We start from the raw sequence: 27,550 nt of genomic DNA, 5'->3' as shown, positions 1-27,550 counted from the left end.
GTTTCCATTGATCATCCTTGAGATGGTTCTACAACTTGATTGGAGTCCACCTTTGGTAAATTCAATTAATTGGACATGATTTGGAAAGGCACACACCTGTCTATGTAAAGTGAGGTCAAATGAATTGTCCGTAGAGCTCCGAGACAGGATTATGTCGAGGCACAGATCTGGGGAAGGGTACCAAACCATTTCTGCAGCATTGAAGGTCTCCAAGAACACAGTGGCCTCCATCATTATTAAAAGGAAGAAGTTTGGAACCACCAAGACTCTTCCTAGAGCCAAACTGAGCAATCAGGAGGGAGGTGCCTTGGTCAGGGAGGTGACCAAGAACCTGATGGTCACTCTGACAGAGCTCCTGAGTTTCTCTGTGGAAATGGGAGAACCTTCCAGAAGGACAACCATCTCTGCAGCACTCCACCAATCAGGCCTTTATGGTAGAGTGGCCAGACGGAAGCCACTCCTCAGTAAAATGCACATGACATCCCTTTTTGGAGTTTACGAAAAGGCACCTAAAGGACTCTGAGCATGAGAAACAAGATTCTCTGGTCTGATGAAATCAAGATTGAACTCTTTGGTCTGAAGGCCAAGTGTCACATCTGGAGGAAACCTAGCACCATCCCTACGGTGAAGTATGGTAGTGGCAGCATCATTCTGTGGAGATGTTTTTCAACAGCAGGGACTGGGAGACAAATCAGGGTTGAGGAAAATATGAACAGAGCAAAGTACAGAGAGATCCTTGATAAAAACTTGCTCCAGAGTGCTCAGGACCTCAGACTGGGGCGACGGTTCACCTTGCAACAGGACAACAACTACACAGCCAAGACAATGCAAGAGTGGCTTCAGGACAAGTCTCTGAATGTTCTTGAGTGGCCCAGCCAGAGCCCGGACTTGAACTTGATCGAACATCTCTGGAGGGACCTGAAAATAGCTGTACAGTGATGCTTCCCATTCAACCTGACAGAGCTTGAGAGGATCTGCAGAGAAGACTGGGAGAAACTACCCAAATACAGGTGTGCCAAGCTAAAGGGTCTGAATACTTATTTAAGTGTGATATTTCAGTTTTATATTTTTAATAAATGTGCAAACATTTCTACAAACCTGTTGTTGCTTTGTCATTATGTGGTATTGTGTGTAGATTGATGAGGATAATATTATTTTTTTCAATTTTAGAATAAGGCTGTAATGTAACAAAATGTGGAAAAAGTAAAGTGGTCTGAATACTTTTCCCGAATGCACTGTAAATCTCAGCTCTGTTAAGTACACTCAAGAAAAACTATTTTCTCTCAGTGATTCAGGAGTAACATTAAAATAGGGTTATATGACTCATCAACATTATACAGTTATACAGTAACAAGGGGTGATGTGTAATAATGAAACAAATGTGTTTTTTTGGAGAACATTTGTTTGGGACCATCAGGTGAGTTCCTGAACACTCTTACACAGGAATATTCTTGCAAATCAAATTTATATAATAATATTTCTCACATGCTTTGTAAACAACAGATGTAGACTAACAGTGAAATGCTTACAGTACCAGTCAAATGTTTGGACACACCTACTCATTCAAGGGTTTTCCTTTATTTTTACTGTTTTCTACATTGTACAATAATAGTGAAGACATCAAAACTATGAAACAACATGTATGGAATCATGTTGTAACCAAAATATTGTTAAACAAATCAAAATATATTTTATATTTCAGATTCTTCAAATTAGCCACCCTTTGCCTTGATGACAGCTTTGCACACTCTGACAGAGGTTCAGAGGATGATGTTGAGGGAGAAGTTGTTGTGCTGGCAACACACTACCAGGTCTCTGACCTTCTCTATAGGCTGCCTCGTCGTCGGTGATCAGGCCTACCACTGTCATGACATCAGCGATCTTGATGATGGTGTTGTAGTCATGCAAGCAGTCGTGGGTGAATAGGGAGTACAGGAGGGGACTAAGCACACACTGCCCCAGTGTTGATGGTCAGCGTGGAGGATGCGTTATCTACCCTCACCACCTGAGGTCGACCCGTCAGGAAGTTCAGGATCCAGTTGCAGAGGGAGGTGTTCAGTCCCAAGGTCCTGAGCTTGGTGATGAGCTTGGAGAGGACTATGGTGTTGAATGCTGAGCTGTAGTCAATGAACAGAATTCTTACATAGGTATTCCTTTTGTCCATGTGGCTGAGGGCAGTGAGGAGCGCTATAGACATTGCGTCATCTGTGGATCTTTTACGGCAGTATGTGAATTGGAGGGGGTCCAGGGTGTCTGGGATGATAGCATTGATGAGAGCTATGACCAGCCTTTCAAAGCATTTCATAGCTATAGATGTGAGTGCTATGGGGCGGTAGTAATTTAGACAGGTTACCTTGGTATTCTCGAGCATGGGGACTATCGTGGTCTGCTTGAAACTAGTTGCTATTACAGATCGGGTCAGGGATAGGTTGAAAATGTCTGTGAAGACACTAGTCAGCTCGTCAGTGCATGTTCTGAGTATGCATCCTGGTATTCCGTCTGGCCTTACAGCATTGCGAATGTGAAGCTGTTTAAAGGTTGTTCCGATGAACAACGAACAACTCACATCAGCTATGGAGAGCAAGATCACACAGTCGTCTGGAACAGCTGGTGTTCTCATGCGTGGTTCAGTTTCACTTGCCTCGAAGCGAGCATAGAAGGCATTTAGCTCATCAGGTAGGCTCGCAGCTTGCGGCTGGGTATCCCTTTGTAATCTGTGTTAGTTTGCAAGCCCTGCAACATCTGTCGAATGTCAGAGCTGCCGTAGTAGGATTCAATCTTAGTCCTGTATTGATGCTTAGCCTGTTTGATGGCTAATCGGAGGTCTTGGCGGTGTTTCTTTAAAGTGTCTGGATTAGTGTCCCGCTCCTGTGGGGACGAAGTCGTCAATGCACTTTTTAACCTCTCTTGGGCAGGTGGGACGCTAGCGTGGGATGCTACCACCCACGGTTCACACTATTCAACAGCCAGTGAAAAATCAGAGCGCCAAATTCAAAACAACAAAATGTCATAATTCAAAGTTCTCAAACATACGACTATTTTACACCATTTTAAAGGTACACTTCTCCTTAATGTAACCACATTGTCCGATTTCAAAAAGGCTTTACGGCGAAAGCATAAAGTTAGATTATGTTAGGACAGGTACAACACAAGAAAAACCACACAGCCATTTTCCAAGCAGGAGAGGGGTCACAAATAAAAGAATTTCAGCTAAAATGAAGCACTAACCTTTGACGATCTTCATCAGATGACACTCCTAGGACTCAATGTTAGACAATACATGTATGTTTTGTTCGATAAAGTTCATATTTATATCCAAACACAGCATTTTACATTGGCGCGTGATGTTCAGAAAATATTTTGCCTCAAATACTGCCGGGGAAAATACTCATCATAAACGTTGATAAAATATTAAACTGTTATTCAAAGAATTATAGATAACCATCTCCTTTATGCAACCGCTGTGATAGATTTCAAAAAAGCTTCACGGGGAAAGCACACTTTGCAATAATCTGAGTACGGTGCTCAGAAACATACACCAGGCAATACAGATACCCGCCATTTTGGAGTCATCTAAAATCATAAATAAGCATTATAAATATTCACTTACCTTTGATGATCTTCATCAGAAGGCACTTCCAGGAATCCCAGGTCCACAATAAATGTTGTTTTGTTCGATAAAGTCCATAATTTATGTCCAAATACCTCCTTGTTGTTTGCGCGTTCAGTAAGCTACTCCAAATGTAGGAAGCGCGCCCAAAATTTCACGACGAAAAGTTGAAAAAAGTTATATTTACGTTCGTTGAAACATGTCAAACGTTGTATAGCATCAATCTTTAGGGCCTTTTTAACATGAAACTTCAATAATATTCCAACCGGACGATTCCAATGTCTTGAAAAACGTTTTGGAACACACATACCTCATCACGTGAATGCACGCCACAAAACTCATGTCATTTTCTGAGTCACCAACTTCCCGGCCTTCTTGTTCGCTCTCTGTTCACTGCAAAAGCCTGAAACTAGGTTCTAAAGACTGTTGACATCTAGTGGAAGCCTTAGGAAGTGCAAAATGAACCCTAAGTCACTGTGTTCGATAGGCAATGACTTGAAAAGACTACAAGAACCAGATTCCCCACTTCCTGGTTGGATTTGTCTCAGGTTTTTGCCTGCCATATGAGTTCTGTTATACTCACAGACATCATTCAAACAGTTTTAGAAACTTCACAGTCTTTTCTTTCCAAATCTACTAATAATATGCATATTCTACTTCCTGGGCCCGAGTAGTAGGCCGATTTAATTTGGGTACGTTTTTCATCCGGCCGTGAAAATACTGCCCCCTACCCAAAATAGGTTAATGAAGCCGGTGACTGATGTGATAAACTCCTCAATGTTATTCCAGTCTGTGCTAGCGAAACAGTCCAGTATCTTAGCATCCACTTTATCGGACCACTTCCCTTTTGAGTCTGTTACTGGTACTTCCTGTTTGAGTTTTTGCTTGTAAGTAGGAAGGAGAAGAATATAGTTATGGTCTGTATGTGTTTCTGTGTGTGGAGTAGAAGTATTGTCGCCTCATTTCTAGGTGACATGCTGGTAGAAATGAGGTAGAACGGATTTCAGTTTCCCTGCATTAAAATCACTGGCCACAGGAAACGTTGCCTCTGGATGTGTATTTTCTTGTTTGCTGATGGCTCTATACAACCCGTTGATTGTGATTTTGGTGCCAGCATCGGTTTGTGGTGGTAAATAGACAGCTACGGAAAATATAGATGAAAACTCTCTTGGTAAATAGCATTGTCTGCAGCTTATCATGAGGTATTCTTACTCAGGTGAGTAAAACATGAGACTTCCTTAACATTAAAGATTGCGCACCAGCTGTTGTTAACAAAGAGACACACTCCTCCTCCCTTCTTCTTATCCGAGACTGCCGTCCGGTCTTGACAATGAATAGAAAAACCAGCGAGATGGATATTATCCATGTCCTCGTTCAGCCACTACACTGAGAAACATAGAATATGAGTTTTTCAGGTCCCGTTGATAGGATATTCTCAAATGAAGCTCATCTAGTTTGTTCTACAGTGATTGCATGTTCGCCAAAACGTGTCTACAACATTATCTTATATTCTGAGAACATGCCAACCATGTTCTGTGTATGTTTGGTGTGACGTTGATGAAATATTTGCCTAACCCACAGAAAACTGGACACATTAATGTTCATGCAACGTTCTCATGAAATGTGTCTAGAAATTTAATAACTTATATTTTGATTGGACGTTGTTGGAATATTCTATTAACCCTGAGAAAACTGGACACATGAATGTTCTTGCCATGAGAACATGGTAGTTCTGTTGGACATTAAGGGACTGGTCTCTTGGAAACAGTCCTTGCACGTCACAGGATCATTCCTATTGAAACGTTAGGTTAACCTCTCTAGGCTAGGCGGGACGAATTCGTCCCACCTACGTAACAGCCACTGCCAGCCTGTGGCGCGATTTTCAAAACCTTAAAAATCCTATTACTTCAATTTCTCAAACATATGACTATTTTACAGCCATTTAAAGATAAGACTCTCGTTAACCTCTTGGGGCTAGGTGGGACGCTAGCGTGCCACCCGTGGTGCACTCCATCAACAGCAGGTGCATTTCAAGAGCGGCAAATTTGAATCCAAATAAATGTCAAAATTCAAATTTTTCAAAAATACAACTATGTTACACCATTTGAAAGATAAACATCTCCTTAATCTAACCACGTTTTACGATTTCAAAAAGGTTTTACGGCGAAAGCATAAAGTTGTGTGTAATGTTTTGTCAAGTCAAAGACAGGGTCACCAAAACCATAAAACCAGCTAAAATGATGCACTAACCTTTTACAATCTCCATCAGATGACACTCCTAGGACATTATGTCTATAATATAATTCTGTCTATAATGAGCTTCTCAGTATGTGTAGGTAATCCTTTTCGAACGCAGATTTGTTTTAAAGATAGCTCAAAACTTTCTGGAGGACCGAGTTTTGAAATCAGTGGAATGCACGGTGGAAGCAGAGTATGATAGCTAAGGAGAAGGGGTAAATTCAGGTGTTTGATTTTAAATGCTGAGGGAGTCAAACAGAACACAGAAGGCTTTTGTATATACACCTCTTTCCGGATTACATCTTCAAACAAAGGGCAACCAGGGCATCCGTGACAGAGAGAGAAGCGTTCATCAATGGGTAAGCGAGTCTACAGTGGCTTGTGAAAGTATTCACCCCCCTTGGCATTTTTCCTATTTTGTTGCCTTACAACCTGGAATTAAAATGTATTTTTGGGGGGTTTGTGTCATTTGATTTACATAACATGCCTACTACTTTGAAGATGCAAAAATATTTTTTATTTTGAAACAAACAACAAATAAGATTAAAAAACAGAACTTGAGCGTGCATAACTATTCACCCCCCCAAAGTCAAAACTTTGTAGAGCCACATTTTGCAGCAATTATAGTTGCATGTCTCTTGGGGTATGTCTCTATAAGCTTGGCACATCTAGCCATTGGGATTTTTGCCCATTCTTCAAGGCAAAACTGCTCCATCTCCTTCAAGTTGGATGGGTTCCGCTGGTGTACAGCAATCTTTAAGTCATACCACAGATTCTCAATTGGATTGAGGTCTGGGCTTTGACTACACCATTCCAAGATTTTTTAATGTTTCCTGTTAAACCACTCGAGTGTTGCTTTAGCAGTATGCTTAATGTCATTGTCCTGCTGGAAGGTGAACCTCTGTCCCAGTCTTAAATCTCTGGAAGACTGAAACAAGGTTCCCTCAAGAATTTCCCTGTATTTAGCACCATCCATCATTCCTTCAATTCTGACCAGTTTCCCAGTCCCTGCCGATGAAAAACATCCCCACAGCATGATGCTGCCACCACCATGCTTCACTGTGGGGATGGTATTCATGGGGTGATGGGAGCTGTTGGGTTTGCAACAGACATAGCATTTTCCTTGATGGCCAAAAAGCTCAATTTTAGTCTCATCTGACCAGAGTACCTTCTTCCATATCTTTGGGGAGTCTCCCACATGCCTTTTGGTGAACACCAAAGTGTTTGCTTATTTTTTTTGGGCCACTCTTCCGTAAATCCCAGCTCTGTGGAGTGTTCGTCTTAAAGTGGTCCTATGGACAGATACTCCAAACTCCGCTGTGGAGCTTTGCAGCTCCTTCAGGGTTATCTTTGGTCCCTTTGTTTCCTCTCTGATTAATGCCCTCCTTGCCTGGTCTGTGAGTTTTGGTGGGCGGCCCTCTCTTGGCAGGTTTGTTGTGATGCGATATTCTTTAAAACATTTTAATAATGGATTTAATGGTGCTCCGTGGGATGTTCAAAGTTTCGGATATTTTTTTATAACCCAACCCTGATCGGTACTTCTCCACAACTGTCCCTGACCTGTTTGGAGAGCTCCTTGGTCTTCATAGTGCCGCCCGCTTGGTTGTGCCCCTTGCTTAGTGGTGTTGCAGACTCTGGGGCCTTTCAGAACAGGTGTATATATACTGAGATCATGTGACAGATCATGTGACACTTAAATAAAGTCCACCTGTGTGCAATCTAACTAATTACAGTATGTGACTTCTGAAGGTAATTGGTTGCACCAGATCTTATTTAGGGACTTCATAGCAAAGGGTGTTTAATTTTTTCATTTTCACTTCACCATTTTGGACTATTTTGTATATGTCCATTACATGAAGACCAAATAAAAATCAATTTCATTGACAGGTTGAATTACAACAAAATAGGAAAAACGCCAAGGGGGATTAATACTTTTGCAAGACACTGTAGCTAGCTACATTTTCGGAAATTAAACGCTTCTTATTTTGAACCTAGTTGGTTAGTGTTTAGCTACCTGTAGATTCATGCAGGGTAGTAACGTTATGAGTTGGAATTATGGCTCATTGTTTATAGACAATGCATGCATTTTTAGTTCTATCAAGTTCATATTTATATCCAAAAACAGCGTTTTACTATGGCATTGATGTTGAGGAAATCGTTTCCCTCCAATAACCGGCAGTCAAGTCAGCGTCAGAAATTAAATAATTAAAATTAGAAAACATTGGTAAAATATTATATTGTCATTTAAAGAATTATAGATTTACATCTCTTGAACGCAATCAACTTGCCAGATTTAAAAATAACCTTACTGGGAAATCACACTTTGCAATAATCTGAGCACTGCGCCCAGAAAAATACGCGTTGCGATACAGACTAGACGTCATGTTGGGGAGATCTAAAATCGAAAATACTATGTAAATAATCCATTACCTTTGATTCTCTTCATCAGATGTCACTTCCAGGTATCACAGGTCCATAACGAATGTAGTTTTGTTCAAAAAAGCTCATCATTTATGTCCAAAAATCTCCGTCTCGTTAGCACATGATGTAAGCCAGCCGGACTTCTCGTCATGAACGAGGGGAAAAAATATATTTCCGTTCGTTCAAACATGTCAAACGTTGTATAGCATAAATCATTAGGGCCTTTTTTAACCAGAACATGAATAATATTCAAGGTGGACGAATGCATACTCTTTTATAACGTATTGGAACGAGGGTACCCAACATGAACTAGCGCGCCAGGTGTCTAATGGGACATCACCGTTCCATGGCTCTTGTTCGGTCAGATCTCCCTCCAGAAGACTCAAAACACTTTGTAAAGGCTGGTGACATCTAGTGGAAGCAATAGGAAGTGCCAAAATATTCCTAAACCCCTGTGTTTTTCAATGGGATAGGTTTAAAGTCAATACAACACATCAGGTATCCACTTCCTGTCAGAAATATATATATTATATTCTAGTTATTGAGTAGGAGTGGTAACCAGATTAAATCGGGTATGTTTTTTATCCAGCCGTGTCAATGCTGCCCCCTAGCCCTAACAGGTTAAGACCTAATGAGACTCTTAATAACCTGTTAGGGCTAGGGGGCAGTATTTGCACGGCTGGATAAAAAAATGTACCCGATTTAATCTGGTTACTAATCCTACCCAGTAACTAGAATATGCATATACTTATTATATATGGATAGAAAACACCCTAAAGTTTCTAAAACTGTTTGAATGGTGTCTGTGAGTATAACAGAACTCATTTGGCAGGCAAAACCCTGAGACAGATTCTGACAGGAAGTGGATACCTGAATATGAACTTGATAGAACTAAAAATGCATGCATTGTCTAACATAATGTCCTAGGAGTGTCATCTGTTGGAGATTGTAAAAGGTTAGTGCATAATTTTAGCTGATTTTATGGTTTTGGTGACGCCTGTCTTTGAATTGGCACAACATTACACACAACTCTTGTAAATGTACTGTCCTAACATACTCTAAATCTATGCTTTCGCCGTAAAACCTTTTTGAAATCGTAAAACGTGGTTAGATTAAGGAGATGTTTATCTTTCAAATGGTGTAAAATAGTTGTATGTTTGAAAAATTTGAATTTTGACATTTATTTGGATTCAAATTTGCCGCTCTTGAAATGCACCTGCTGTTGATGGAGTGCACCACGGGTGGGACGCTTGCGTCCCACCTAGCCCATAGAGGTTATGGGAACTCCTCTAAACTAGTGGGAACGTTTGTTGTTCGCTGGTTTACCTTTTAACTTTTAAGATCGAAATACAAACTTTAGTGGCAATTGTCATGCTTTCATGACATTATGGTCATTTTTATGATTAACTGTTTGTATAAGTATAAGAATCTGACCAAGCACATTTTAATGTGTGTGAATCCAAGAGGTAGAGGAATCCGAAACCCGTACAAACCAAACATGACAACCCATCAGCATCAATGGCACTCATTTCCCTACATAGTGCACAACTTTTAACCACAGCCCTACAGTATGGGCCCTGTTCAAAAGTAGTGCACTATGAAGGGAATGGGGTGCCATTTGGGTTCCATTCCCTAATCACCATGTTTATATCTGTCTCCACTGGCTGAATTTAATTGTCTGGCCCTGCAAAGCCTTCTGTGAATAGCTAGCCCTCTGCTTTTATTCATGTGTAGATGAGTGTAGAGTGATGGATACCAATTTCAATGGATGGTTGGATAAATAGATGGGCAGCTGATTCATTTACTTTTTTGTTTATTGATGCTGATGGGTTGTCATGTTTGGTTTGTACGGGTTTCGGATTCCTCTACCTCTCGGATTTACACACACTAAATTGCGCTTGGTCCCTTTCTTATACGTATACAGACAGTGATGCTCCTACTCTCTCTCTCCTTTTCACCTATTCTTATCTCTACCTTTTCACTACTCTTCCTCTTTCTCTCTCCTCCTTTTCACTTCTCTTCTTCATCCCTTACTTCCTGTCTCCATGTCTCTCTTGCGCTCTCCTTTTTATGTTCAACCTTTTCAAGCAACTGCTATGTCCAATGTTATTCGGTGTGCAGCATGGGAGTCTGTGTCGAGTGACAATGTTTGCAATATTTGCGAACGCTTTGTGTTGTCACCTGCAATGTCAAGGAGGCCTTTTCTACATAGTGTACAAAGTGCCCTGGCCCTGAATGATTGTGTGCCAGGACAGTTTCACAGGCTGGTAGACAACAGGTCTACATGTCCGTGCCTTATTTCTCTGCCGTAATATAGAGGAAGTGAGGGGAGGTTGGGGCGGCAGGGGAAGTTGCTCACTACGCAGAGCCACAGCAGCCCCTGCAGGTGTATTTGGGAACAACAGCTCAGCCAGCAGCCTGGAGTAGATACAATTGGATGGGATGTCGATGATGAATGTAGATGGGCAAAGACACATACATCCATAGACACACATGCACACACACTAACCCGAAAACCTAACCTTAACCCTAAACATTAACCTAACCCTAGCTCCTAACCCTAAAACTAACCCTAGCTCCTAACCCTAAACCTAATTCTAACCTTAACACTAATTCTAACCTTAAACACCCTAGAAATAGCATTTGACATTGTAGGGACTTACAAAATATCCCCGGTTGGTCAAATATTTGTTAGTTTACTATTCTTGTGCGGACTACCATGTAGGGAGTTGAAATTCTACCCTGTGCTCCATGTTTTGTCACAGTGGAGGGCTGAAGTTCTGTTCAGAGGTGTGGTCCGTTTTGTAAGGCCCAGTGCGGGCGCAGAAGGCCATGCCATATGGCCTTAGCCCATCGCTTTTGCTCACTGTAGAGAATAGCGGGGGATCAAATTCTCTCACCTTCTGTCTGTTCCTCTCTCCATCACTTCTCATTCACCCCTCTCCCTCGATCCCCACTTCCTCATATCCCTCTAACTTCATCCCTCATGTATTTTTCTCTCATCCTTCAGTTTTCTGTCTGTCTCTCTGATTCCTCTCACCACCATTGCCTGTTTATCTCCCTGCATGCTTTCTTTCTCTCTCCACTCCTCCTCTCTTTCTCCTCTCCACCATCCCGCCTTATCGAAAAGGATGAAAGCCAGACTGGGCAACTGAGAACTGTGAGACATTGAGGCTCAGCGGCATCTTTGTGCCTGCATAGCTGTGCTCCGAGACGGGGGCCGAATTCACACGGTTCCTCCTCCTCCCATGCCTGCCTCCCTAAGAGAGGGATATTTAAACCCCCTGACTCCCCTTAGGGGAGAGAGAGACAGGGATATGATCAGACTAGGGGAGGCTTTACAAAGAGAAACAGGCACACTCCAAGACACCCGCAGGTTCTTGCCGGGAATCTTTCCCTCAGTTGCATCATGACTGGCAAAAGACGTCCCTGGTGTTAAAAAACGCTGAGCCAGATGGAGAGGAGGATGAAAACGTACAGTATAAGCCATCCAGGCCGTATCTGTAGAATTGGCCGTACTTTCTTTCTCTTGAAAAGGGGGAGGGAGTGAGAAGGGGAGAGTTCTTCCCTCCATCCTTGAGCTCTCAAATTATTTCTCTTTTACTGTGATCCCCGCTCTTTTTCGAACAACTCTGTTACTTACAGTGAGGGAAAAAAGTATTTGATCCCTTGCTGATTTTGTACGTTTGCCCACTGACAAAGAAATGATCAGTCTATAATTTTAATGGTAGGTTTATTTGAACAGTGAGAGACAGAATAACAACAACAACAAAAAATCCAGAAAAACGCACGTCAAAAATGTTATAAATTGATTTGCATTTTAACCTCTTACATCTAGATGTTCCGCTAGCGGAACACCGCTCCAATATCCAATGATAGGGCGTGGCGCGAATTACAAACACCTCAGAAATCCAAAAACTTCCATTTTTCAAACATATGACTATTTTACACCATTTTAAAGACAAGACTCTCCTTTATCTAACCGCATTGTCCGATTTCAAAAAGGCTTTACAACGAAAGCAAAACATTAGATTATGTCAGGAGAGTACCCAGCCAGAAATAATCACACACCCATTTTTCAAGCTAACATATAATGTCACAAAAACCAAAACAACAGCTAAATGCAGCACTAACCTTTGATGATCTTCATCAGATGACACTCCTAGGACATTATGTTATACAATACATGCATGTTTTGTTCAATCAAGTTCATATTTATATCAAAAACCAGCTTTTTACATTAGCATGTGACGTTCAGAACTAGCATTCCCACCGAACACTTCCGGTGAATTTACTAAATTACTCACGATAAACGTTCACAAAAAACATAACAATTATTTTAAGAATTATAGATACAGAACTCCTTTATGCAATCGCGGTGTGAGATTTTAAAATAGCTTTTCGGTGAAAGCACATATTGCAACATTCTGAGTAGATAGCCCGGCCATCATGGCTAGCTATTTTGACACCCACCAAGTTTGGCACTCACCAAACTCAGATTTTCTATAAGAAAAATTGGATTACCTTTGCTGTTCTTCGTCAGAATGCACTCCCAGGACTTCTAATTTACACCCAATGTTGTTTTGGTTCCAAATAATCCATAGTTATATCCAAATAGCGGTGTTTTGTTCTTGCATTCAAGACACTATCCGAAGGGTGACGCGCCGGCGCGTATCGTGACAATAAATTTCAAAATATTCCATTACCGTACTTCGAAGCATGTCAAACGCTGTTTAAAATCAATTTTTATGCGATTTTTCTCGTAAAATAGCGATAATATTCCGACCGGGAGACGTCGTTTTCGTTCAAAGACGTAAAATGTAAAATGGACTCTTCACGTGCACGCTCGCGCCTGTTTCATTGTTCTCAGATCGACCACTATCCAAATGCGCTACTGTTTTTCAGCCAGGGACTGCAGAGTCATCATTCCCCGTTCTGGCGCCTTCTGAGAGCCTATGGGAGCCTTAGAAAATGTCACGTTACAGCAGAGATCCTCTATTTTCCATAAAGAGTCTATAGAAGGCCAAGAAATGGTCAGAGATGGCACTTCCTGTATGCAATCTTCTCAGGTTTTGGCCTGCCATATGAGTTCTGTTATACTCACAGACACCATTCAAACAGTTTTATGCATATTCTAGTTTCTGGGCAGGAGTAATAACCAGATTAAATCGGTTACGTTTTTTATCCGGCCGTGAAAATACTGCCCCCTATCCTAAACAGGTTAATGAGGGAAATAAGTTTTTGACCCCTCTGCAAAACATGACTTAGTACTTGATGGAAAAACCCTTGTTGGCAATCACAGAGGTCAGACATTTCTTGTAGTTGGCCACCAGGTTTGCACACATCTTAGGAGGGATTTTGTCCCACTCCTCTTTGCAGATCTTCTCCAAGTCATTAAGGTTTCGAGGCTGACTTTTGGCAACTCGAACCTTCAGCTCCTTCCACATATTTTTTATGGGATTAAGGTCTGGAGACTGGCTAGGCTACTCCAGGACCTTAATGTGCTTCTTCTTGAGCCACTCCTTTGTTGCCTTGGCCGTGTGTTTTGGGTCGTTGTCATGCTGGAACACCCATCCACGACCCATTTTCAGTGCCCTGGCTGAGGGAAGGAGGTTCTCACCCAAGATTTGGCGGTACATGGGCCCTGTCCATCATCCCTTTGATGCGGTGAAGTTGTCCTGTCCCCTTAGCAGAAAAACACCCCCAAAGCATAATGTTTCCACCTCCGTGTTTGACGGTGGGGATGGTGTCTTGGGGTCATAGGCAGCGTTCCTCCTCCTCCAAACACGGTGAGTTGAGTTGATTCCAAAGAGCTCCATTTTGGTCTCATCTGACCACAACACTTTTACCCAGTTGTCCTCTGAATCATTCAGATGTTCATTGGCAAACTACAGACGGGTATGTATATGTGCTTTCTTGAGCAGTGGGACATTGCGGGCGCTGCAGGATTTCAGTCCTTCACGTCGTAGTGTGTTACCAATTGTTTTCTTGGTGACTATGGTCCCAGCTGCCTTGAGATCATTGACCAGATCCTCTCGTGTAGTTCTGGGCTGATTCCTCACCGTTCTCATGATCATTTGCAACTCCACGAGGTGAGATCTTGCATGGAGCCCAAGGCAGAGGGAGATTGACAGTTCTTTTGTGTTTCTTCCATTTGCGAATAATCGCACCAACTGTTGTCACCTTCTCACCAAGCTGCTTGGCAATGGTCTTGTAGCCCATTCCAGCCTTCTGTAGGTCTACAATCTTGTCCCTGACATCCTTGGAGAGCTCTTTGGTCTTGGCCATGGTGGAGAGTTTGGAATCTGGTTGATTGATTGCTTCTGTGGACAGGTGTGTTTTATACAGGTAACAAGCTGAGATTAGGAGCACTCCCTTTAAGAGTGTGCTCCTAATCTCAGCTCGTTACCTGTATAAAAGACACCTGGGAGCCAGAAATCTTTCTGATCGAGAGGGGGTCAAATACTTATTTCCCTCATTAAAATGCAAATCAATTTATAACCTTTTTGACATGTGTTTTTCAGGATTTTTTTGTTGTTATTCTGTCTCCACTGTTCAAAGAAATCTACCATTAACATTATAGACTGATCATTTCTTTGTCAGTGGGCAAACGAACAAAATCAGCAGGGATCAAATACTTTTTCCCTCACTGTATTTACCCCTTTCTTTCTTTTTTCTGTCTCTAATTTACTCCCGTTCTCCTTTTTTCCAATCCTGTTTTTTCCACTCCTCTCCCCTTCACTTGTCCTCACCCTCCTCCCTCTCTAACTTCCTTATTCCCCCATCCCTTGCTTTCTATCTCCGAGTCTCTTATTTTCTCTACCCCTCCTCCTCACTACTCACCCTCCCTCCCTCTCTATCTTCCTTTTTTCCCTCTGTTGCTTTCTATCTCTAACTCCCTTCTTTCCTCTACGCCCCCTCACTCTCTCTCGTTCTCCTTCCCTTTCTTTCTCTCTCTTTGATCAGGAGCCAACCCTCTGTTCCTCCCCTCCTGCATTATGGCGCCCTCCCTTACTCTCTCAGCCAGTTAAAAATGATTGCCGCTCTGTAGCCCTGCACCGCTTCCAGGCTCTAGAATCGATAACATGGTTATTTTTGTGCTGCTCCTGGCAGTCGACTGTCTCTGTGCGTGTGCGTGTGCTTGTGTGTGTTTGAGTCTGTGCGTGCGTGTGTTGTGTGTGCATGTGTGCATGTGTGTATGTGTGCAGTATTCTGCCAGAATGTGAACAGATGAAATGAAAGCCTACTGTGCATTATACCGTTGTAATTCAGGAAACTCTAAAGATGGTCTCATCTAACATGGGCTCCTCATAATTGAATGAATCCTCCACCAGGCTCGGCGGTAGGTATTTGTCGTCCCACTGGTCTGAACTTGGACTCGGTCCGTATCTCACCATCTGCACCATTATCGATCTCTCCAGAACCCTGGAAATGAGACCTCTCGCACACGGGACCAAACAACAACCACACAACACAAACACACTCATACAGGTGAAAGCAGCCCATAATACAGTTCTTACAACACTTTTCCATTTCCCAAACATGAGCTGTGTTATCAGGAATGTACGTGCAGCAATGAACCTAATCATTCTACCCCCAACGCCCTCTTTTACCAATAACATATCGAGAGTCAGTCTATTTTACCAGGTCATGAGGGAGGTGGCGGATAATTGGTCAGAGAACCCCTTTACTACATCCCCGGTTTCATTCATGAATCTCTGTTGCATTAACCCAATGATGTCATTAATCCAATCCACATTTTATTTATTGTCAACTACCAAAAGAACGTAGTGGTAAAGTCTTCATCTATTTGATTCATAGCTTTGTATTCATCTGGAACTTCCCTGAGGATGGCAATAGCATCCATCTAGACAAAGCTACTCCCATCCTGGTCAAAACTCCTCCTGTGCCTACTTTAGCCTCCTATAACTGGCCTCTGATGACTAACTCGAACTGGTTGGACCAACAACCCCGGGCGCAAGTTCCTAACCACCCTTTGTGGAATCTTCTGTTGTATGCGTCCTTTACTGGTACTAGCCCACCCTATATCAGTTATAGGTGCTATGAGGTTAAGAATTTTCTCCTGTGCTTTCAAACCTAAGTCAGTCACATTAACCATTACCTTTCAGCCATTAAAATCGTCTAAGTTCTCTGTGCCATTCTTGTATCTATAACACTGGTATTCATCAGGAGTTAACCTCATACATCTAGACGTTCCGCTAGCGGAACACCTGCTCCAATATCCAATGATAGGCGTGGCGCGAATTACAAATTCCTCAAAAATACAAAAACTTCAATTTTTTAAACATATAACTATTTCACAGCATTTTAAAGACAAGACTCTCCTTTATCTAACCACACTGTCCGATTTCAAAAAGGCTTTACAGCGAAAGCAAAACATTAGATTATGTCAGCAGAGTACCCAGCCAGAAATAATCAGACACCCATTTTTCAAGCTAGCATATAATGTCACAAAAAACAAAACCACAGCTAAATGCAGCACTAACCTTTGATGATCTTCATCAGATGACACACCTAGGACATTATGTTATACAATACATGCATGTTTTGTTCAATCAAGTTCATATTTATATCAAAAACCAGCTTTTTACATTAGCATGTGACGTTCAGAACTAGCATACCCCCCGCAAACCTCCGGTGAATTTACTAAATTACTCACGATAAACGTTCACAAAAAAACATAACAATTATTTTAAGAATTATAGATACAGAACTCCTTTGTGCAATCGAGGTGTCCGATTTTAAAATAGCTTTTCGGTGAAAGCACATTTTGCAATATTCTGAGTAGATAGCCCAGCCATCACGGCTAGCTATTTAGACACCCACCAAGTTTAGCCCTGACCAAAGTCAGATTTACTATTAGAAAAGTTTGATTACCTTTGGTGTTCTTCGTCAGAATCCACTCCCAGAACTGCTACTTCAATAACAAATGTTTGTTTGGTTCAAAATAATCCATTGTTATATCCAAATAGCGGCGTTTTGTTCGTGCGTTCAAGACACTATCCGAAGTGTAAATAAGGGTCACGAGCATGGCGCATTTCGTGACAAAAGATTTCAAAATATTCCATTACCGTACTTCGAAGCATGTCAACCGCTGTTTAAAATCAATTTTTATGCCATTTTTCTCGTAAAAAGCGATAATTTTCCCGACCGGGAATCTGTGTTTAGGTAAACAGACGAAAGAAAACAAAGCATGGGGTCGACTCGGGCACGCGCCTGAGTCTCACAGTACTGTGACCAGCCACTATCCAAACGCGCTACTTTTTTTGAGCCAGAGCCTGCAAAGCCACGATTCAGCTTTTTGCCGCCTTCTGAGAGCCCATGGGAGCCGTAGGAAGTGTCACGTAACAGCAGAGATCCCCTGTAATGGATAGAGATAATCAAGAAGGCCAAGAAATTGTCAGACAGGGCACTTCCTGCATGGAATCTTCTCAGGTTTTGGCCTCCCAAATGAGTTCTGTTATACTCACAGACACCATTCAAACAGTTTTAGAAACTTTGGAGTGTTTTCTATCCAAAGCTAATAATTATATGCATATTCTAGTTTCTGGGCAGGAGTAATAATCAAATTAAATCGGGTTCGTTTTTTATCCGGCCGTGAAAATACTGCCCCCTAGCCATAACAGGTTAAGGTGAACCGAGGTGGGTTGGCTAAGCACTTCTATCTGGCCAACCCCAATTCCTGTACAGTTTTCTGCTTCCCCAGGAAATTGTTTAATGTTTACCTTAACCTCTTACATCTAGATGTTCTCGCTCCAATATCCAATGATAGGGCGTGGCGCGAATGACAAATTCCTCGAAAATCCGAAAACTTCAATTTTTCAAACATGACTATTTTACACCATTTTAAAGACAAGACTCTCCTTTATCTAACCACACTGTCCGATTTCAAAAAGGCTTTACAACGAAAGCAAAACATTAGATTATGTCAGGAGAGTATCCAGCCAGAAATAATCAGACACCCATTTTTCAAGCTAGCATATAATGTCACAAAAAACAAAACCACAGCTAAATGCAGCACTAACCTTTGATGATCTTCATCAGATGACACTCCTAGGACATTATGTTATACAATACATGCGTGTTTTGTTCAATCAAGTTCATATTTATATCAAAAAACAGCTTTTTACATTAGCATGTGACGTTCAGAACTAGCATTCCCACCGAACACTTCCGGTGAATTTACTAAATTACTCATGATAAACGTTCACAAAAAACATAACAATTATTTTAAGAATTATAGATACATAACTCCTTTATGCAATCGCGGTGTCCGATTTTAAAATAGCTTTTCGGTGAAAGCACATTTTGCAATATTCTGAGTAGATAGCCCGGCCATCACAGGCTAGCTATTTTGACACCCACCAAGTTTGGTACTCACCAAACTCAGATTTACTATAAGAAAAATTGGATTACCTTTGATGTTCTTCGTCAGAATGCACTCCCAGGACTTCTACTTCAACAACAAATGTTGGTTTGGTTCCAAATAATCCATAGTTATATCCAAATAGCGGCGTTTTGTTTGTGCGTTCAAGACACTATCCGAAGGGTAACGAAGGGTGACGCGCCGGCACGTATCGTGACAAAAAAAAATCAAAATATTCCATTACCGTACTTCGAAGCATGTCAAACGCTGTTTAAAATCAATTTTTATGCAATTCTTCTCGTAAAAACGACCGGGAGATGTCGTTTTCGTTCAAAGACTGAAAATGTAAAATGGACTCTTCACGTGCATGCGCACAACCGTATCATTGTTCTCAGATCGACCACTATCCAAATGCGCTACTGTTTTTCAGCCAGGGACTGCAGAGTCATCATTCAACGTTCTGGCGCCTTCTGAGAGCCTATGGGAGCCTTAGAAAGTGTCACGTTACAGCAGAGATCCTCTGTTTTCAATAAAGAGGCTAAAGAAGGCCAAGAAATGGCCAGAGAGGGCACTTCCTGTTTGGAATCTTCTCAAGTTTTGGCCTGCCATATGAGTTCTGTTATACTCATACACCATTCATACAGTTTTCGAAACTTTAGGGTGTTTTCTATCCAAATCAAACAATTATTTGCATATTCTAGTTTCTGGGCAGGAGTAATAAACAGATTAAATCGGGTATGTTTTTTATCCGGCCGTGAAAATTCTGCTCCCTATCCATAACAGGTTAAATTCTACATCTTGATCTTCTTTGATTCCTTATTCTGTATGTCACTCATCAGTGTATTATATAGTTTATCTTTTCATCCTTATAAATGACAATAGTGTCGTATGATTAGTACCGGAAGGTGGTGGATCTGAATGTATCAGAAAGATTAGACTATGATGCAGCTCAGAGTCCCAAAAACCGCCAACCCTCTTCCGCCCTTAGTCGATCTGCTAGTTACTGCCCCATACTCACACCTCTAGGAGCACACACAGTGATGAACGGTCGGGATAGGGAATCTTTGTTAAGGAGGTAACCCCCGGACCCTGTTGGTACTCGGTTCTTCTCCTAACTCTGTGTGTGATCAGCAGTGCTCATATGTGTACATACCTTCTTGCAGTGGATAACGTGGACCCAAGTGACTCTCTCAGCTTTTCAAATGGCAAAGGCAATGGTTTAACAGCACCTGGTATGGGCCTTCCCAACGGGACTGCTTCCAGTTTTTTCTCCTCAGGGACTGGATCCACACCCAGTCTCCTGGTTGGATTGAGTGAATCACCTTCTCCTATAATTCACCTGTTGGACACAAAATCTTGGACATACGGGTTTGGTTAACAAACAAACAGTCTTCTCATGTGCTCTGCTAGTATTTCTTCAACTTCTATGTCTACCTGTTCTGGTATCTATAACTCCCTAACTCTGGCATTCTATAGGCTCTACCTGATTAGCTAAAATGTCATCCATCATTTAAAGAGATAGATCCTAGTAAACCAACTCTAGGGATAATATCTTGACCTAACATTTTAACTACCATAATCATATCCACCAAGTAAGTTGGTAACTCTTCTACCCATTTGCTATACTTATCTGTTATTGTTAAACACCCCTTCTTCCCCTCACTTCGGAATAGTTCAATAAGTTCATTTCCAACTGTTGGAATGGATATTCTACAAAAAATGTGTTAATTAATTATCCTCTAGGCTACCACTCTTTCCTAACTGCTCTACTATCCTCTCAAGCCATGTATCAATATTGCTGAATATCTAAACAATGTCTTTGGTAAGATTAGTAAATTATCCTTATGTCAGACCTCACATGTCCAATTCACGCTGGGGCCTTCATCCTTGGCTATCCTGTAACAATTCTCTGTCAAGTGTCTTATTGTCTTTAAGATTTAACAACTACTTTCAACAAAATTACCAAACATAACTTAAAATCAAAACTAAAATACATGCCAATGGAGCCGATAGTCTCTCCATGAATTAAGTTAAGCAACCCAAATTCTGTTACTCTCTTCTCCTGCTGGCCCCCCTCCTTTCTTCCTGCTACTTCCCAACCCTCAAGGTTTCAGCAGTGCGGGGGAGGATTTCTCTGTCCGCCCTTCCTTCTATCTGTCTGTCGCTCTTTCTCATAACAGTCAGTATCAAATATGGGTTGTTTCCAAATATTGACTAAATGTCTCACTGTCTTGTTGGCTTAGAACATGTCCTAAATTCTTAACCTAATTCTACCATTATTAAACTTTTCTTGCTAACTCAATGACCTTGTTCAATAGCCAAATATAATAATACTTATTATATCAATTCCACAGCCTTGTTGTGTTAAATCTCTTCCACTGAATTCAACAACAGCTGACTACCTAGGGGGAAATAAACTTGGCTAGATAATGTACAAGAATACTACTACTGGTCAAAAGATATTCAAATAACATAATCGATCAAAATGACTAATCTGAACAATTCCACAAAAAAAAATCATTGTACCCTTATCGTCATTCTGTCTTCTCATTGGTTCAAATGATCAATTGTGTCTAAGAACTTTATCTCCATCATAATTATCAGTTCTACAAATTTCCTTAAAATCAATATCATCAATGACCTTAAATTCACCATCCAAATGGCTTTTCATTGCGGCTGATCAGACCACAAAGGAAAAGTCACCAGAGGGGTCAAAAGTCATACCACCCTTTCAGAACCGTGTTTCTTACTACATTAGACAAATGAAGGCTAAGAACTTTATCTACATTTTGTATCCCAGGTTCCCAGAACATTACCTATCAAAAGAATTTAATGTGCTTAATTAAAACTCAGAAAACAAAACTTCCAAAATGCCATGTGTGTATACCCCTTTAAGATATCCTGTCCCTAGGAATTTTTCCCAAAGAGAGCTAAGCGCTCCTTTTTCCATTTAATAACCACGGACATTTGGTCATCATTCCTTATACTACACCGATTCAGAAACCCAAACGTTAGCTACAAACAAAACCTAATAATACTTATAATTCCATTGTACTCTCCCCAATCATTAGTTTTAAACTTCCTCAATGGTTTATGTGATTGAACATGCCTTTCCTTCCTCCTCCTCTGAGTATGGCTGTGGGCGCCTGTCCTTCTTCTCTCTGTATTTGTCTCGACCCCCTCTCTTGCCTCTCTTGCCTCTGTTATTGTTACAATCTTTACGAGAATGGCCTCCCTCCTTGCAGTGGGTACACGGTGCTTTACAATTTCTAGCAAAATGTCCTATCATGTGACAATTTAAACATTTGTATTCCTCTTCCTCTCCTGTCCTGCTTTTACGTTCTTTTCTTTCACCTTAGCCCTCCCCCCCACCCCACCCCACGAGGTTCTGTTTGATGGCACGACTTATCTCGGGACGCATTCCACTGAGGAAAGCAATTTTTAATTGCTGATAATACGGGGCATCAAATCCATCCACTACCGGGGGTTCTATTAACCCACTATTTACATTGAACACGTCCTTCAATCTCTCTAGGTATTGGCTTATATTCTCACTGTCTTCTTGTTTACACTCGTGAACCTTAGAGAAATCTGCATGTCGGTAATGGTGGTCCCTCAGATTATTACACAGCTGTGTGATTTTCTCGACATATTGTCCATCTATCGCCCAGGGCACTACTATCAAATCACCATGTCCTGGTACCAATTTATTTGTTTGACCATTGATTCCAATCTTTCAACATTTAAAAAGCAAATGAAAAAGGTAATTCAAATAACCAAATGCAACCTAGCTAATTTCCAAGCAAAACTATACTTCAAGGGCTCAGAGCGAGTGACGTCACCGATTGAAACGCTATTAGCGCGCACCACCGCGGTTACACTCACCCCCCTTACAAAGAGCGCATCCTCGCAATAGCTTGCGACTCTACGTCCAACAGGAACATGCACGCCGGCCAGGCACACGTACAACTGTGATTAATTGAAAAAGTTTATAAGGCTAGAATACATTCACTTCCTTCTCAATCCACTGGTGTTACTAAATAATCAAACCACGAATCAATAACCAGAATTTATCACAAAACTTTTACGATTCCATTATTCAGACCAGAATCGCTTCCAGCCACATATAGTCCAGCGCTCACAACCAACTCTCCTCGTTTTACCCCTAGGATTTTTTAAATGTTATTTTATTTTTACCTCTTTTCAAACAGCGTTCTGCCTTACCTCTATCGTAAGATTAAAACCAATTTTACAACTTTATCTCTCTTTCGGCTTCACTCTTATGAAATGTCCAAGACTTTTTTTTAAATATCATGTATATCTCCAAATTTATAAAATACTTCTTTAACTCTTTTAGCATAAAAATAAACACCTGTCGGTGGTTACAATTCTATCGCAATTACCTATCCGCTCCTTTAACCTGTTGAGGACCAATATCCAATGGTAGAGCGTGGCGCGAAATACAAATACCTCAAAAATGCTATAACTTCAATTTCTCAAGCATATGACTATTTTACACCATTTTAAAGACAAGACTCTCGTTAATCTAACCACATTGTCTGATTTCAAAAAGGCTTTACAGCGAAAGCAAAACATTCGATTATGTCAGGAGAGTACCCAGACAAAAATAATCACACAGCCATTTTCAAAGCAAGCATATATGTCACAAAACCCAAAACCACAGTTAAATTCAGCACTAACCTTTGATGATCTTCATCAGATGACACTTCTAGGACATTATGTTATACAATACATGCATGTTTTGTTCAATCAAGTTCATATTTATATCAAAAACCAGCTTTTTACATTAGCATGTGATGGTCAGAACTAGCATACCCACCGCAAACTTCCGGTGAATTTACAAAATTACTCATGATAAACGTTCACAAAAAACATAACAATTATTTTAAGAATTATAGATACAGAACTCCTTTATGCAATCGCGGTGTCAGATTTTAAAATAGCTTTTCGGCGAAAGCACATTTTGCAATATTCTGAGTACATAGCTCGGCCATCACGGGCTAGCTATTTTGACACCCACCAAGTTTGAGACAACCTAAACTCAGAATTACTATTAGAAAAATTGGATTACCTTTGCTGTTCTTCGTCAGAATGCACTCCCAGGACTTCTATGTCACAGTTGTCATTGGTAAAGGAGGACCAAAACGCAGCAGGTATGTGTATGCTCATCCTGACGTTTTAATAAATTCAAAATCAACACAAAAATAACAAAAGAACGAACTATCAACAAAACCTTCTGGTAAGGCACAAGGCTAAACACAGAACAATCTCCCACAAATGACAAACACAAACACACCCTAATATATGGGACTCTCAATGAAAGGCAAATAGACAATACCTGCCTTCAACTGAGAGTCCCAACCCCAATTAACCAAACATTGAAACAGACTCACTAGACTAAACATAGAAATACATAAACATAGACCATAAACCAAAAACCCGGAAATACTAAATCAAACGCCCTTTTACCAAAACACCACCCCGAACCACATAAAACAAATACCCTCTGCCACGTCCTGACCAAACTACAATGATAATTAACCCTTATACTGGCCAGGACGTGACATTCTACTTCAACAACAAATGTTGTTTTGGTTCCAAATAATCCATAGTTATATTCAAATAGCTCCATTTTGTTCATGTGTTCAGGTCACTATCCGAAGGGTGACGCGCGAGCGCATTTCGTGACAAAAAAATTCAAAATATTCCATTACCGTACTTCGAAGCATGTCAAATGCTGTTTAAAATCAATTTTATGCTATTTTTCTCGTAAAATAGTGATAATATTCCAACCGGGCAACGTTGTATTCATTCAAAGGCTGAAAGAAAAAAATGGAGTAGTCTCGTGACCGCGCATCTCCAGTGTCACTGTCCCCAGGCTGACCACTTACAAATTCTCCTGCTGTTCTTCGCCCAGAGACAGGAGACACCCCATTCCACTTTCTGGCACCTTCTGAGAGCCAATGGAAGCCTTAGAAAATGTCACGTTACAGCACAGATGCTGTATTTTCGATAGAGATGCAACAGAAGGACAACAAATTGTCAGACAGGGCACTTCCTGTATGGAATCTTCTCAGGTTTTGGCCTGCCATATGAGTTCTGTTATACTCACAGACACCATTCAAACAGTTTTAGAAACTTTAGACTGTTTTCTATCCAAATCTACTAATTATATGCATATTGTAGTTTCTGGGCAGGAGTAGTAACCGGATTAAATCGGGTACGTTTTTTATCCGGCCGTGAAAATACTGCCCCCTATCCCAAACAGGTTAATTTAGCCTTCTCCACTGCTTCTTTAAATTTGCCTCTACGCGTTTCCCCCTCCTGCTTCCATTCGGAACAGGTTTGATCTGTTTTTTCATTTTAGCATTTTCAATATTCTACCGGGCTCCACGTCGACTGGGAGTCTGTTGGGTGCATTAATACTACCTTCTTTTATCCATCCCTTATATAATTTTTGCCCCTTCCTTTTCCACTCATTTCCATCGCGGCCCCCATTGATTTCTTGTACAGACTTCAAAGCTTTTAGCACCCTCTCACTCTCCTGGTTGGCCATCGTATACTTAACAATCATTATTAAATCTGTGTACCTAGTGTACGTTGTTAGTAAAACGTGTCTATAAATCTCTTTTCCCCAGCGCTAAATGATATAACCCTAGGTTCACAACCTCTTATGTACTACATTCACTCGATTGTTACATCAGTATAACTCAGTATTACCCGGAGGTCAGTCAAACTTGGTATCAGTGCGCCGCCTTAACTCAAATAACCACACAATCACTCGGTACCCTGTACCTAGTACAATGCATTCACTTGTTGTATCATTCAAGATCGATCATTCCCAATATTTGCATTCACCACAATGCACGCCGTCACACAGAATTTCATATACTTTAGTATCCACATTCCATTATAGAATTTAGTCACTTACATCAAATAGGTGCCTCACAAAATAAATTTGGATAATGCCACTATGCAGAACTTTAGTTATTCACAAAAGGTGTCTGCTTACCTTTTTGTTTGACCGGTCAGGATTTGTGAGGCACACCGTCCGACGACAGCAATGGCCAATCTGCCGGACAAGTTCCAGCGAAGTCCTTCTACCAGATCACGTCGGGGTCACCAATTGTTAGGTTGCGTCAATCGAATCTGGTATCAGAACAGAATTTAACACTAAGTCACTAAGTCATATTCTCAGCTTTTTTATTCAATATAATTAGTCAAGCAATAAATGGTAAATGCAATCTTCGTATATACGGGTTCACTGTAACACCTCGCAGGGCAAACAGAGAACTAACTGTTCGAACACAAAGTTATTTTTTAATACTCTGACAGAGATAGTTCCCGCTCAGAGCGGGCCTGTCAGAGTAGAGGCTGAGCGTGGTTTAGACTTGCTCAGCCTATCGCAGGCGCACAGGCTGGTCCCAGCCTCTTGGCGCATCACTGTTGCCAGGCGTAGTTGTCTTCCAGCTTATCTTCGTGTGTGTACCCGAGAGTCAGACACCCAAAGACAGTGCCTGTTTTTATGCTACAGTTATTCTCCCCTCTATCAGTTCCTCACGTACACCTGTCCTTGAGCGGCTTCACAACCAGGCATTGTGTGTGTGTGTCACGAGTCTACTCAGCCTACACCCTAGTAACCCCCCCATTAGTCACATCTTATTATATGGTGATCAATCTATGTCAGCACAGCACAAACCTGTTATGTTTAACATTAATGTATTCATAAGCTATGCACCACATCTAGTTTAATAAAATATAACCCAACATTATACCGTTGTGTAGACCTGCACATTGTTCATCTATTAGGGGCCACCAGGGGCCTGTAAGAGACAGTCTAGCTCCTGTCCTGTGGGATCCTTGTGATGTCACACATGGCGGTGACATATTGTTTCGTGGTTTGCATTTCCAGTCTATGTGTTCCTGAGCTACAAGCCTATACAGTATTTGCAGTTGAATCATCATGACAATAGAGATACTGTATTGTATATACAGTAGCCTACAGTTTACATGTTCTATAGTGCCGTAGGCCTAGAGATGGTGGTATAGTTATGTGCATTGTACAAGAGCTACCTCTCCTATGTATAAACGTTGCACTAGTATGAAATACATATAGAGACACATAAAGAAATACGTTATGGATGCATAAGCTTGTATTTAGGAAATCATAATGTATTATGTGGAGAGTCGAGATGGATGATTATTTTAGTAATCTGACCATAACCTTAACCTTTGCTCTCTCTGCAGTGCAACAATGACTACGTCCCAGTGTGTGGCTCCAACAATGAGAACTACCAGAACGAGTGTTATCTACGCAGGGACGCCTGCAAGCAGCAGTCTGAAGTGCTGGTGGTGTCAGAGGGCTCTTGTCCTGTCGGTACGTAGCCTATGTAGCATCTCAAGGATGGACTTATACTGCACATGTTCATTTGCATGCATGCAGACACACAATCTCTCTCTCTCTCTCTCTCTCTCTCTCTCTCTCTCTCTCTCTCTCTCTCTCTCTCTCTCTCTCTCTCTCTCTCTCTCTCTCTCTCTCTCTCTCTCTCTCTCTCTCTCTCTCTCTCTCTCTCTCTCTCTCTCTCTCTCTCTCTCTCTCTCTCTCTGACAAACACACTAAAAGCTAGGGAGAATTATTGCCACCTGCAAGGCTAGCCACTCAGCCACTTTTCAAGGCACAATAGAGTTCAGCGAAAGGGACTTTCCTAAAGCATGGTCACACATGCATATTACTTATAAGGGCTTCGTTAAATGCCTCGCTCAAGAGTTCTTGTGTGCCCAATGTTACATTTGAACCAAAAACTCTCTGTAAAGTTGTCTGAAGGAAGTGCCTATAGAAAGTTGGAAAAACTGTTTGAAGCCAATACATTCGC

At 41.3% G+C, this 27,550-nt stretch overlaps 1 protein-coding gene across 1 annotated transcript in view; it reads left to right on the top strand.

Moving 5' to 3' along the window:
• tmeff2a (transmembrane protein with EGF-like and two follistatin-like domains 2a) overlaps positions 1 to 27,550 on the top strand; it is a 196,949-nt gene that overhangs the window by 38,372 nt on the left and 131,027 nt on the right. The window contains exon 3 of the mRNA XM_014163911.3: positions 26,925 to 27,054. Within this exon, the coding sequence (XP_014019386.1) occupies positions 26,925 to 27,054 (130 nt within the window). The remainder of the gene's footprint in view (positions 1 to 26,924; positions 27,055 to 27,550) is intronic.

Source organism: Salmo salar, chromosome 21 (genome assembly GCF_965601325.2).
Source record: "Salmo salar chromosome 21, fSalSal1, whole genome shotgun sequence".
NCBI lineage: Eukaryota > Metazoa > Chordata > Actinopteri > Salmoniformes > Salmonidae > Salmo > Salmo salar.
Note: the sequence above shows the minus strand (reverse complement) of the source record. Positions and strands in the feature narration are given on the sequence as shown.